This window comes from Malaclemys terrapin, chromosome 4 (assembly GCF_027887155.1).
Source record: "Malaclemys terrapin pileata isolate rMalTer1 chromosome 4, rMalTer1.hap1, whole genome shotgun sequence".
In the NCBI taxonomy this organism is placed as follows: Eukaryota; Metazoa; Chordata; order Testudines; family Emydidae; genus Malaclemys; species Malaclemys terrapin.
In genome coordinates this window covers 147,794,750-147,807,450 of record NC_071508.1, presented here as the reverse complement: position 1 = coordinate 147,807,450, position 12,701 = coordinate 147,794,750, and the positions used below count along the sequence as shown (strand labels likewise).

Sequence of the window (12,701 nt, the reverse complement as noted above, 5' to 3'; positions counted from 1 at the left end):
AGGAGTTCTTAGAAGGGTCACACAAACCATTTCCAGACAGCGCACCCCGCCCTGGAACTCCCCCCACTTGGTCAAATCTCCACTCGGGGTGGTCCCCAGCGGCTGAAAACCCTCCTGATTGGTAGAGGGCGGTGGCAGGAGTTCTTAGAAGGGTCACACAAACCATTTCCAGACAGGTCACCCTGCCCCGGAACTCCGCTTGATTGGTCAAATCTTCTCTCGGGGCGTTCCTATCAGGGGGAAACCCATCCTGATTGGTAGAGGACAGTAGGAGGAGTTCTTAGAGGGGTCACACGAACCATTTCCAGACAGGGCACTCCGCCCTGGAACTCCCCCCAGTTGGTCAAATCTCCTCTCGGGGTGATCCCCAGTGGCTGAAACCCCTCCTGATTGGTAGAGGGTAGTGGGAGGAGTTCTTAGAGGGGCCACATGACACATCTTGCTTCTGGTTATGTGTCCACCTTGACCCCAGAAGTAATACCCCATGGATGTGGGACTTCTGGTGACGGGTGGGCAAGGGGTGGGTTAACATTTGATTGACAGTAGGGCCCTTATACCACTGGAGCGCCTTCTTCTGTTTGTCTCCGTTCCGCTTCATTCCCCAATCACTCGGCCAGAACAGATGTTACTTATGATCTCAGTTGCCACCAGCTGGACAGTGGGACTTGGGTCTTTCTGTAGGACCTGGAGAGCTGAAATTACAGAGGACAACACGTTAGTGAACAGACTGTCAAATCACAGCTAAGTGTGATCACAGAACCTTGAACTACCTGAGCAGAATGATCACATGGAAAAATGTGAGACTGGGCTCAGTCCTTCTAATGGGATGGAAAATACATGAGAGATGAATATACCCCACTTTTCATATAGTCACCTCTGCCTGAAATAGCTGGTGACTTATTACCACTGAATACCACACTACAGCAGCTCTCCAATACAAACAAAGCTTTAGGTTCCTCCACTGGGTGACTTCCATGCTCTCAACTAGGGGGAGACCCTGACTCTACCAGCAAGTCATCCACTCTGCTGTAAATGGAAGAAGGCCCATTGTTTCAATAGCTTCCACTTTTAAGTTTATTTTCCATCTCTATTCAGGAGACACTGCCTGAGCTCAAATAAACCTGGAATTTAACAGAGGCCAGGTCCAAGCTGGTTTATGCAGGATACAGGGCACCTACTGGAAGAAAAAATGCTGGTGGGAAATTTGAGGTAGCAGAAAGTGGCGACAACTTCTTCTCACCTGGGGAGTCCACAGAGAGCCAATAAAGCCCAAAGAGTGGATAGCACTGGCTGTGGAGGGGGCATTGCCAGGACAACCAGGAGATGTACTGACTCATATCACACCTTCTGCAGCTTCCTCCTTTAGGGAAAATTAAAGCGGACTTTCTACTGGGCAAGAGTGAATTTGTCCTTTGCTGTGGGGCTGATGCACTTTGCACCAGTGGTATCGGTTACTGCTGCTTGCCAGCTAAATTCCTTTAGAACTCACTAATGAACAGGACTTCAGCTGTATTTATTACTTACACATCAGCAGATATTCCAGGTCCAGCCATTTCATACGCTGCCTGTCTGTGTGTTCCAGGATGATGCCTAAATACACAATGTAAAATAAATAACAACAATAATAATAAAACCTTCCCTTGTGGAGTGCAAAGTGATATTAGCAGCCCCTAGACACGTCTTTGGCGTCTCCTACTGTGGGCCTAAAGGTGAGCTGTGGGCAAGAGGATGCTAGAGCAGTTTAGAGTCCACACTGAAGAGAATGAGAGAGACATTTTTTAAAAAGTATGTTTCCATAAAACCCATTTGCTTGAAACAGTCTGTGTTCCTCTTGCCACTGCTGTCAGTTATTGGAGACATACTAAGATAGTGTCTTGGTCAAGTGGTCTGAGCAAAGGACTGGGGCCAGGAATAAGTGAGTTCTAAGCAGGGATCTCACAAGGTGACTGATAGGTGAGACGTAGGCCACAATGCCTGCCTGTCTCACATGGGTGTGCTAGGGTGAAGAGGGCACAGGGCCAAAGAGGAGGAACCTAATGCTTCCTTGACAAGGTGGTGTGGCCAGGAACCTGAAACAGCAGGCGCTATGGGGAGGTGGGCTGCATGCCTCCCAATGATGAAGTAGCAGTGAGGAGCACTGAACAACACTGTGGGTAGGTCTGCACTTTGATCTAGGGGTATCACTCCCAGTTCAATGGGACGGGCCCACACTGGCTCTGACAGCGATAGCATGCTAACATTAGAATGTATCTAAGGCAGCACGAGCAGTGGGAGGAGCTAGCCACCTTGAGAATAGACTTTGGGGTTTGGATGGGATCATACTTGGGGTGGTTAAACCTCCTGCTGCTCCTGCCATCGCAACTACTCTCTATTTCTAGCACGCAGGACTAGTGCGGGTACGTCTCATCAAGCTGGGAATTATACACCCAGCTCAAAGTGTAACCATGCCCTACATGACAATGTCCCTGCCTCTACTACTAAATGACTGCACCGTGCTTTCCCTGCAATGATCCCGAAGCACTTGATAGCAACTAATCCACCACACGGAGAGGTAGGGATATTAACATCTCCATCTATGGATGGGAAGCTGAGGCCCAGAGAGATTAATGGCAGCTCAGCGCTGCACAGTGGGATTGTTTCTGTCTCCCTCAATGGAAATACCGAAAGGGACACTGGGCATCATCTCTCACCAGCTAAGTTGGCTGCAACTGCCCGGATCTCTTCCCAGCTGCTATAGAAGTACGTGATGGTGGTTTGGTACAATTTCTCCAGCAGCTCTGCATTCTTTTTGGCCTAGAGGAAATCAGGGATACATGAGCTCTCTCTGGCTAGAAGTGCCCTTTGACTGCCAGCACATGCTTTTACGAACCACAGGTAAATAAGATAGAGAACAGGTGGCTGGGTAGAAGTGGGAACAATGGGAATCTGTGGCAGATTTACATTTCCCATCACCCTCAGTCATATATCCCACTCTTACAGTTATTTACATCATCCATCACACATCCCACTTCCCCACACACACACCTCTACACCACCACTCCAGTCAATAATCTCAGACAGATCAACAGCTCACTCACAAGGTGTCTGCAAATGTCCACCTGGAGCTCTTCAGGCTTCAGCTTGGCTGTGCCACCAAGGTGCTCATTAATTGCACTTTGGAGTCTCTTCAGTCCCAAAAATGGGAAACAGAGGTGAAACGTAGCTCTGCATTCCTGAAAAAGAGTGTCACACCATTGAATTGTTCCCTACTGAGTGCTATGTTCATTCAAAGGGAACTCATCTGCGTGCCTGCTCATCTATTCCAGGATCAAAAAAAGGGATTCATCTGGATGTAATTGGCAGAAAACATGCAGGAATGACTAATAGACGGGAGAGCTTCAACTGAAACCTGGAGATAGCATCAATGTCTTTTGGGAACAGATATACTGATGAAAGCTGCTACACCAGGCATAGCTGTGGTCTCTCTGTTCTGGGGAGGCAGAGGCCTGGGATGCAGAGACAGACAGGAACAGAGACCTGTCGGGATCAGACCCATGACCTCTCCTGGATTCTGGTGAGGCAGCCCTGGACCAACCTGGCTGGAACTGACTCAGCAGGAGGGCAATGAACTGAGGGGAGAATTTGGGCCTCCACAGCAGGCAGGAATAGCAGAGCTCCCCTGGCATTGGGAGGAAGATTCCTTTTGCTTAGTAAATAAGTCACTGTCAGTCTTACCATTGAAATCTCAGGGTTTGGGTCTTGCAGGTGCAGCAGAAGTGTGACCCAGCTCTTTTTAACCTGGTCGGCGAAATAGGTCTTCCATTTTCTCTTTGTCAGCCGGGCCAGGATGCCAAATAGGACAAAGGCCATTGAGCGAAGAGCATCATCCTCCTACAGCCAAGAAAGCCCCGCAAGTTAGTAATTAAGAGACAATCACATCATGCACTTTGCACAGCCATCTCTTCTACGCTAAAGTAGAGTGATTCCAACTACAGCTAGTTGGAAAACCGGTAATTAACCAATTTTTTGTTCGAATTTGCTGATTCATCAAAATATTTTAGAGACAGTTCACTTTTGATGAAATTCCTCCAGAAGCCAGGTAGGGGTCCTTAGAAACTTGCCTGGTGTCTTTCCAGTGCACCCATCCAGCTCTGTGGCAGCCAGTCCAGCAGGCTGATTGGGATCATGGGCTTCCAGGCCCCCAGCTTCTGGGACCTTGGGAGTCCTGGCTCTCAGATTTGCAACTCCCTGGCACCTCTAGCTCCCAGAGTTTCCTGGGTTCCCAGCACTGGGATAGTCTGAGAGCAGACTGCCCTGGGCCAAGGCTTCCAATAGAGCTAGGTTGAAAATAGTAATTCTGTTTCACAAAGAGTTTTGAACTTTGGGGAGAGGGGTTCCCACAAATAGGAACAAAACCCAAATTTGAAATCTCTAAATTCTGTGCAAAACGGAATTATCATTCCAACCCTCTCACATAAAAATGGTATAGAACAAGCCCAACACTCTCTATTGTACTCTGTAACCCCCATTTCATGGTTATCTAGCTATCTAATCTAGTATTCAGATTTTCTTTGAGGTTCTCAGTGGCAATAAAGAAGAAGAGACGGGTGAGACTGTGGGAGCAGGGATGTCATCCCCATCCTCCTAATGTTCTCCTCCTCCGTAAAACACCTCTCTTCCCTGGGGCCTAAAATCTCTTCACTCTGACATGAGCAATGCCCAGGGAGTCCACATCACGCATTGTAAATGGAGTCTAATCAAGATCGGTTGAACTGGGGTTGGAGAGATCTGTTCACATACATCGTCAAAGTAGGTCCGGATCTGTTGGGTGAGGTCTTTGAAAGAAGAACCTATGTCCTTCTCTTTCAGCTCCTTCAGGACTTTTGCCAGTGCTTTCATGCTCTCGCCAATGACTTCCGAACTGAAAATGTCATGTAAAGCCCCGATCAGTATGTCCAGAAGAAACTTCTTGTGCTTTTTCACCTGTACAAACATAGGACATTAAAGAACACTTATCACTGATCACACTTCTAAGTTTTCTTTAGCAATTATGAAGCTGTGGGAATTTCATCAACCCCGTCTCCCCCCAGAGACCTATAGCTATATTTCAGACCAGGTGCTAGCTACAATGAGCCCAACTTGGTGCCATAATACACCTGTGTAATTCTATTATTAGATTCCTAGTTACTTAGATTCCAAGGCCAAAAGGGACCATTGTGATTATCCGGTCTGACCTCCTGCATAATATAGAACTTCCCCGAAATAATCTCTGTTTGAACTAGAGTGTATCTTTTAGAAAAACATCCAATCTTGATTTTAAAATTGCTAGGGACAGAGAATCCACCACAACCTTTGGTAAATTGTTCCAGTGGTTAATTAAAATTACCATGAAAAATGTATGCCTTATTTCCAGTCTGAATGAGCCTAGCTTCATTTTTCCCCATTGCATCTTGTTATACCTTTGTTTGCTAATGTGAAGAACCCATTATCCAAATTTATTCCCCATGTGAGTAGTTATAGACTATCCTCAAGTCACTCCTTAACCTGCTCTTTGTAAAGCTAAATAGATTGAGCTCCTTGAGTCTATCACTAAAGGGATATTTTCCAATCCTTGCGACTCTTCTCTGAATCCTCTCTAATTTATCAGGATCCTTCTTGAATTGTGGATACCTGCTCTGGACACAGTATTCCAGCAGTGCTCACATGAGTGCCATATTCAGAGAGAAAATAACTTCTTTACTCTTCTTCAAGATTCCTCTGTTTATACCTCCAAGGATCATTTCAGCCCTTTTGGCCACAACTTCGTATTGGGAGCTTATGTTCAACTGATTATCTGCCATGACTCAAGTTTTTTTCAGCATCACTGCTTCCTGGGATAGAGTCTCTCATCCTGTAAGTATGGCCTGCATTTTTTGTTCCCAGATGTATACATTTACATATGGTCATATTAAAGTGCACATTGTTGACTTATGCCCAGCTTACCAAAGGATCCAGCTTGCTCTATGTTTACTGCAAAGAGGTTACTAGGGTATGTGAGAGAGCAGAATTTGGCCTAGTGCATTTTGTGCATCCTCTGGAAACTCTGAACAACTCTCTCTCTTGGTTTCTCTAGTTATGCTGCATTCTATTCAGTAATCTCTCTTACCTTCTCAGGCGCCCCATAGACTAAATTTCCCAGGCCTCTCACAGCCATCTGGCGGACAATGCTGTTCCTATCCTGTGACCTTTCTTCCAAGATGCTCAAGACAGACTTAAGGAACTTCTTCTCCCTGAGCATGGGGTCACTCATTAGCTGAAATAAAATCAACATGTCCATTAGCCCCAATATGATCATTAAGATTGGGAATATAATTTGAGCAGACATGGAATACAGTAAAAACAACAAGGAGTCCTCCTACAGCCACAGTCTTGTGGATACAGACTAATATGGCTCCCCCTCTGATACTTGGCACATAAGACACTGTAACTTTATTATTCCACACAAATGAGAAATGTCTTAAAACATGGAGCTTTCCTTTTGGGCCCCATAATAGGGATCCACTCACCTCTTGAGAGCCTCTTAGTGGCTGGGTCTGGTACCACAGTCCTTTTCTCACCCCTGGCACACCCTGCCAGCCAACCTTAGTGAGTCTTCTGTGTCCCAAAGTCCAAATGAACCCCTTCTGGGGTAGTCAAGAACAATCCCATTGCCCTCACTAGGGTCTCCAGCCCCAACTCTGGGTCCTTGAAATTCTGCCCTTTGTTCAAGCTCTCCATAAGCATTGTCCCCTCCATGGGGCTTATGCCACTGTAGATAGTGGGGAACCAGGGCCTGCCCATAACTCTGGGTTCCAAACCATGGACCCTGGAAACAGTAGCTAGGCACTGCTTGATTTCAGTTCATTTTTGCTTCTTCCTACCGGCCACTTTTATCTTCACCCTCACCTCCAGGTTAAAGTTCTTAGAGACCCTCTTCCTGCAAATCCAGCTTAAGCAAATGCTGCCAGAATCAAACTCTGGCTATCCCCTGAATTTCTGTGGCCAGAGAGCAGCCCCCTTTCTTGCCCCTCCAGGTCCTGCCAGGAACTGACCTGCTAAGGCCCTGCACCTCCTTTCAGCTGAGCCTGATGGGCTCTGATTGGCTGCTTTCGTGAGGCCTGTCTAGTCAGACCCAGATTTGTGGCTGTGTTCCTGGGGCAGGGTGTAGTAGGACCACGGGGCCTCTTGTAAGGGGCCTCAAAGCCCAGGTACAGCCCGTCACAGGCACAGATCGATTGTTTTTCTTCGAACCAGATGAGCCACTAAGATAGTTGCTTAGCATAAGTGGGAAATATGATGCCGATGTTAGAGGAAGGCTGTGGAAAGGGCGGATGGTCCAGCTGTTATCACATTAGCCCAGGACTTAGGAGACCCAGGTTCAATTTCCTGCTCCCTCAAAGACCTTGGGCAAGTCACTTAGCCCTTCTGTGCATCAGCTCCCTGCCTGTAAACTAGGAATCATTGTGCTTCCCTACCTCCCAGGAGTGTCGTGGGGATACAGACATTAAAGAGTTTTGAGGTACTCAGATACTACAGTAATGAGAACCTAAGATAGATGTGAATGTATTTGTATGGTGCTTGTTTTATAGTATTAGGACAGTAGGTTCATTCAGAAGACCTGCTGAGCTAAACCAAAATCAGGAGCGGTTGGTTAGTATCAGCACTAGGACTTGGCAAAAGAGGTCCAGGAATTCAAACTCTGTCTGTATCTCTCTCAGCCAGCACCAGTGGTTGTGTAGCTAGCATAGGCAATGATAGCAATAAAAATATCAGAGAGAGAATGACTCAGAAAGGTGTAATGAAATTCCTTGTGAGGTTTCCATATAAAGGAGGACCCATTCTACTATCTAAAATGACAATTACTCCTATGAACTGAGCTGTACAACTCCCGAAAGAAAGGCAAACATGAGACAACAGTCTAATGGTGAAACTGCTCTTCAGAACCCTGTGTCTTACCTGGGCAAGGAAAGCTGTGCTGGTGACTCGGAGGTTTTCTGTTGGGGAATTCACCCAGGGGAGGAGGCTCTGTAAGATCTCAGGTGTTACTAGTTCAGCTCTTAGCAGACCACTGGAAGACAAAATAAACCGCTTATGGGGTAGATTGCACACTTCAAAAACTCAGCTGCTCTGAGCATACAGCACTGATATCTATGAATGGGAGCTGTGTGTTTCCACCCAGGGCACCCCCCACAAAGCTATAAACTGGAGGTTCCCTCTCAGCCACTCTATTTGCTACTGATTCCCAAGGATAAAATCATGCCTCCTAGATCTCTTACCTCACCAGCAGACACACTCCCTCATGGTGAGTCTTGGGATTTTCAAGCAGAATCTGTGTTCTCTGCTCCCTGAGTGCTCTCCCCAGTCTCTCATTCCCAGCTTTGAAAAGCACAGCCTCTAATGCTTGGATAGAAAGCCTGGGGAAAGAGAGGCACAGAACTGCAGCAATCAGTAGGAAGGTGCAGCCTGAACAGAGTCAGGAAGCCCCGGTTACTTGTCAGGTCTGCTGTTCATCGACAGGTCATCCATTGGCAATATCCTGGACACCAGTGTCCCTGGAAGGACTTGATGCCGGGAGGTAAGTTTCAGTTTCATACATCTCATATGACTAGTTTTGCTAGGGACAAAATTTTGCAGTCATTTTTTCCTTTCTGCAAGGAGTCTGGGCACTAGTAGAGTCCAATGATATGGAAAAGATACATGATCAGGACCCAAACACTGGGGACATAGAGTGTGGTGATCAGTAATGGACATTTTGGGGTCATATCTCCAGATAGGATGTGACAGAGTGCTGAGGGTTTGCACTTGAGTCAGCACTCTGGTCACTATTAGTACTAATTTGGTTCCTCATAGAAGGCCTAATTGGACAGAGGTGTACCTGATTACAAGGTCCGATTGGGGCTAGTGAGTCAAGGAACCAATCATTCCATTAACAGGGAAACTGTATAAAAGGACATGGGCAGGAGCTCTTTGAGGGGAACAGACAGAGAAAGAAACTTGGGTGACCAGATGTCCCGATATTTGGGGCTTTATCTTATACGGGTAACCCTGGGAACTCCTGGGGAGTGTCACACAACTCTATTGGAATTCTCTTTGTTTCTCTCCCTTCCTTCTAATTACCGGCAAGGGTCGCCCTCAGTATGTTGTAGGTCTTTTTGGAATTCCCTCCGGCTGCTTATCCCTGGCAAAGGCATCTCTTGTCCTAGGGTTCGGGTGATCTGCTGCAGGAGAACAGGAAACAACTCTGGGAGCAGGTCCTGCACAGCTTTGCTCGACTGCAGTGCTGACACCACCTCAAAGATGGCACATGTTGCCTGAAAGGAGAGAATGGTAAAAACTGAGATCTCTTCCCAACACCATCACACCCTCTCTCCCCTTCTGAGATCTGCTGTACTAAACTCTCACTTCTGCCAGTAACTTGAATGACTGCGAGCAACTCGCTTAACTCGTGGCTCAGTTTCCCACATCTGTACAAATGTGGATGACCTACCAAGGCATGTTGTGAGCCTAAGGAATATTTGCAAAGCGCTGTGAGAAACCTGCTTCAAAGACTTTCTAATTGCCAGATATTATTAGGTAAATCAGCCACGTACTCTAAAACTGCCGTATTTGTTCCACAGACAGCAGAGCTGGACTCAGGGAAACAGTACATCAGAGGAGAAGTGCCCACACAGCAATATTATACCACACTTCTAGCTTTGCATCAGCAGGATTGTCACAGGGCAGAGGAAAGCCTGAAAGACGTGTCTGTCTTTACTTACTGAGAGAGGTTCAGCAGCTGCCAAATCCCTGTCGATTTCAGTCTCTGAGGTGATGCGGCCTTCTTGTCTTGTTGGAGTCTTTATCTTGTCTATCAGGATCTTTAGGACTTGAGTGGCAAGCAAGGGGTCTGCCCCCAGAGATCTCCACAGCTCAATGATGTCACTGCAATTTAACAGAAGTTACATGTGACCCCTGGACACTTTTGTGGCTCAGACTGAATACGTCATATTTAAGTAAAGACCAAATTTTCTCCTTGCCAATGATGAGAAAGTTAGGAGTACTGTCCTCCTTTAACTCTCCTCGTGTTTAAATATTGAGTTTCCAGTTACAGAACTAGGTTAAGTGACTTAGTCTTACTGCAGCCTCACCATTAATACTAGACTTCAGAAGGACAGGACACAGAGCGCCAACCTCAGTTCCTGCTTTCCCATTTTCCAGTAAATATGGAATCATGAACATGTGGCTACAAAGATCTAGGGTTTGGAAGGCAAGTTGATGAAGGAAAAGCCATATTCCTACTAACTGGTGTGATCTAGCACAGCCAGAGGACAGCAGGAGAGTGATAGGTGGGAGATATGTAAGCCCCAGGATGATGAGAGCCTTACTCCTTGTAGAGGGAAGAGAGACTGCTACAGCTTAATTAGAGCACCTGAAACCAATTAAGCCAATTAGAGCACCTAAAGCCAGTCACCTGATAAACCCCCCCTGCTTCAATCAGACAGTTGGAGGAGTTGAAACAGAGTGGTTTGGTGTTGGAGCAGAGAGCAGTTTGGAGGAGTTGAAGCAGAGTGGTTTGGTGTCGGAGCAGAGAGCAGTTTGGAGGAAGCGGTTTGGAGAAGTGCTGTGGCGGGCCAGGAGACCAAGACCCTAGGTAAAGGGAAACCCGGCTTGTGCAGAGCAGAGGGACTCTGCAGACACAAGAGGTTGGGAGAAACTTGGCCCAAGCGGAGAGCGGGCAGGAAGCCCCACAAGCTGAAGGGCCGGGGAGGGAAGTAGCCCAGGGGAAGGAATCGCTAGTTCAAGTGGTTCACTGCTATCCCTAGAGCCCCTGGGCTGAGACCTGGAGTAGAGGGTGGGACCAGGTCCCTCCCTCTCCACTCCCCTTTTCTGGGACACTAATGGGACAGTTGATACCCCAGTTCAGGGGTGAGAAACGGTGCCCTGCACCCCCACAAGAGGAGAAAATGTGGGACGCAACATAATAGTGCCAGCAATTTGCCACACTGGACATACAACTATGAGACCAAATATTCGTGGCTATCCTATGTCCCCTTCACAAAGGGTGTCCCTACCCTCTGTTTGCCAGAAGCTGGGACTGGGCAACAGGGGATGGATCACTTGACAATTACTTGTTCTGTTCATTCCCTCTGGGGCATGTGGCACTGGCCACTGTCGGAAGACAGGATACTGGGCTAGATGGACCTTTGGTCTGATCCAGTATGGCCCTTCTTATGGTCTTAGATTCCAGCTCTGATAACTGATAACTCAGTTAGGGATCTTTAAATGAAATGATGGATCTGCTTCCAGTCCAGTTTTAAGTACCAAGGACAGCAACTCTATTCTAGCAGCCACACCCTCACTGATACCAAGCAGAGGTCTGATGATAATATTGGCTCTATTCTTTGCAATCAGCCAGGGATTTGGACTTGAAGCTGTCATGCTACCAGGAAACCAACGGCCACTGCTAATTTCCAGAGTGAGGTCAATTCAGGTGTCTAGAGAGGTAGATGTTTCCAACAATACACTCCAGTTACACCAGTAAAGATAGGTCTTTAGGATATCAAAGCAGCTATTAATTAATGGAAACAGAATGACACTTAGTTTCTCTCCGCACCCCACCTTAACATGCTCTTGGACCTTCCTGCAGAAAGACCCAGGCTATTAACCTTTAGGAATTATCCCAAACTGTTTGTTGCTTAAATAAAGCCCTACATCTCCCAGTAAAGCTGTGGGATCCATGTTTCACCAAGATGAATGCAATAGGTAGCGGTATATACCTGTCCATCGGCAGAGGTTCGCCGAGGAGGCTGGAGATCACTGTCTCTAGGTCACGGTGAGCTAAAATGGACACCGCCTCCACCAGGAACTGCCTCAAGCTGCCCTCCTGGATAGCAGGCATGTGGCTATAGATTATAACCAGGATATCTGGCACCTGGAAGGAACAAAACCAGAAAGAAATGTCCCTTTTTCTTTCGCTCCATTCATTCTACAGAATCAAAACCTTTATTTAGCCATTTAGCCAGTTGCTGCTTTTTTAGAAATTCTTCACTTCAAGAAACAAATGTTCAAATATATCTGCATAAATTTAACCCACAAAAATTGCCCACACTTGGCTGTAAAAACTAACACTGACACACACATATACATACCAGGTAATGTAATGTGGTGGTGCCCAGCTATGCATTAAATAAACCAGTTCGCATGCACAAAAGAAGGCTTTGCTTGCCCACATTTTGCAGGTGTGATTTAAGCAGCCAAATCTGACCATTTGCCTCGAAGAATGTGGAGTTCATAAACAACCACAAGCACAAAATATGCAAATGCTTTAAACACAGTGTGCAAATGCCTGGGACTATGAACATGTGATGACCTTTTATATTCACTCCTAGCCCTTCACATCTTCAAAACACTGTGCAAACATGGCAGTTCTGCTGCGAGGGTTCCCTGTCCTGAGACCTTTCACCAGCCTTGTTAGAAGATTTGTGGAGTGCTCCTTTCATCTAGCCCTAACGCACTGGGCTCCAGAATAAGGCATATAAATAGTGGATCCCAAAGACACTATAGTTTTCTCCCTCCCTCCCCACTTCTATTCTTAAAGGGTACGTCTATACAGCCAAAAAAATCCCACAGCAGTGTAAAAGTGTAGCTGTTCCTGGTTGGGCTGGAGCCCAGGCTCTGAAACCTGGCAAGAGGGTGGGTCTCAGAGCCCAGGCTCCAGATTGACT

General features: G+C 46.8%; 1 protein-coding gene across 1 annotated transcript in view; it reads right to left on the bottom strand.

Annotated features, from left to right (window-relative positions):
* Positions 1–594: 594 nt before the first annotated feature.
* The window catches only part of LOC128836164 (maestro heat-like repeat-containing protein family member 2B), a 41,314-nt gene continuing 29,207 nt past the window's right edge, over positions 595–12,701 (bottom strand). Inside the window, exons 30-41 of the mRNA XM_054026181.1 lie at positions 11,754–11,908; positions 9,756–9,918; positions 9,115–9,308; positions 8,274–8,411; positions 7,954–8,065; positions 6,125–6,271; positions 4,780–4,962; positions 3,715–3,870; positions 3,078–3,212; positions 2,691–2,793; positions 1,525–1,590; positions 595–692 (exon numbers count right to left, since the gene is read on the bottom strand). Coding sequence (XP_053882156.1) covers positions 595–692; positions 1,525–1,590; positions 2,691–2,793; positions 3,078–3,212; positions 3,715–3,870; positions 4,780–4,962; positions 6,125–6,271; positions 7,954–8,065; positions 8,274–8,411; positions 9,115–9,308; positions 9,756–9,918; positions 11,754–11,908 — 1,650 coding nt within the window. The remainder of the gene's footprint in view (positions 693–1,524; positions 1,591–2,690; positions 2,794–3,077; positions 3,213–3,714; positions 3,871–4,779; positions 4,963–6,124; positions 6,272–7,953; positions 8,066–8,273; positions 8,412–9,114; positions 9,309–9,755; positions 9,919–11,753; positions 11,909–12,701) is intronic.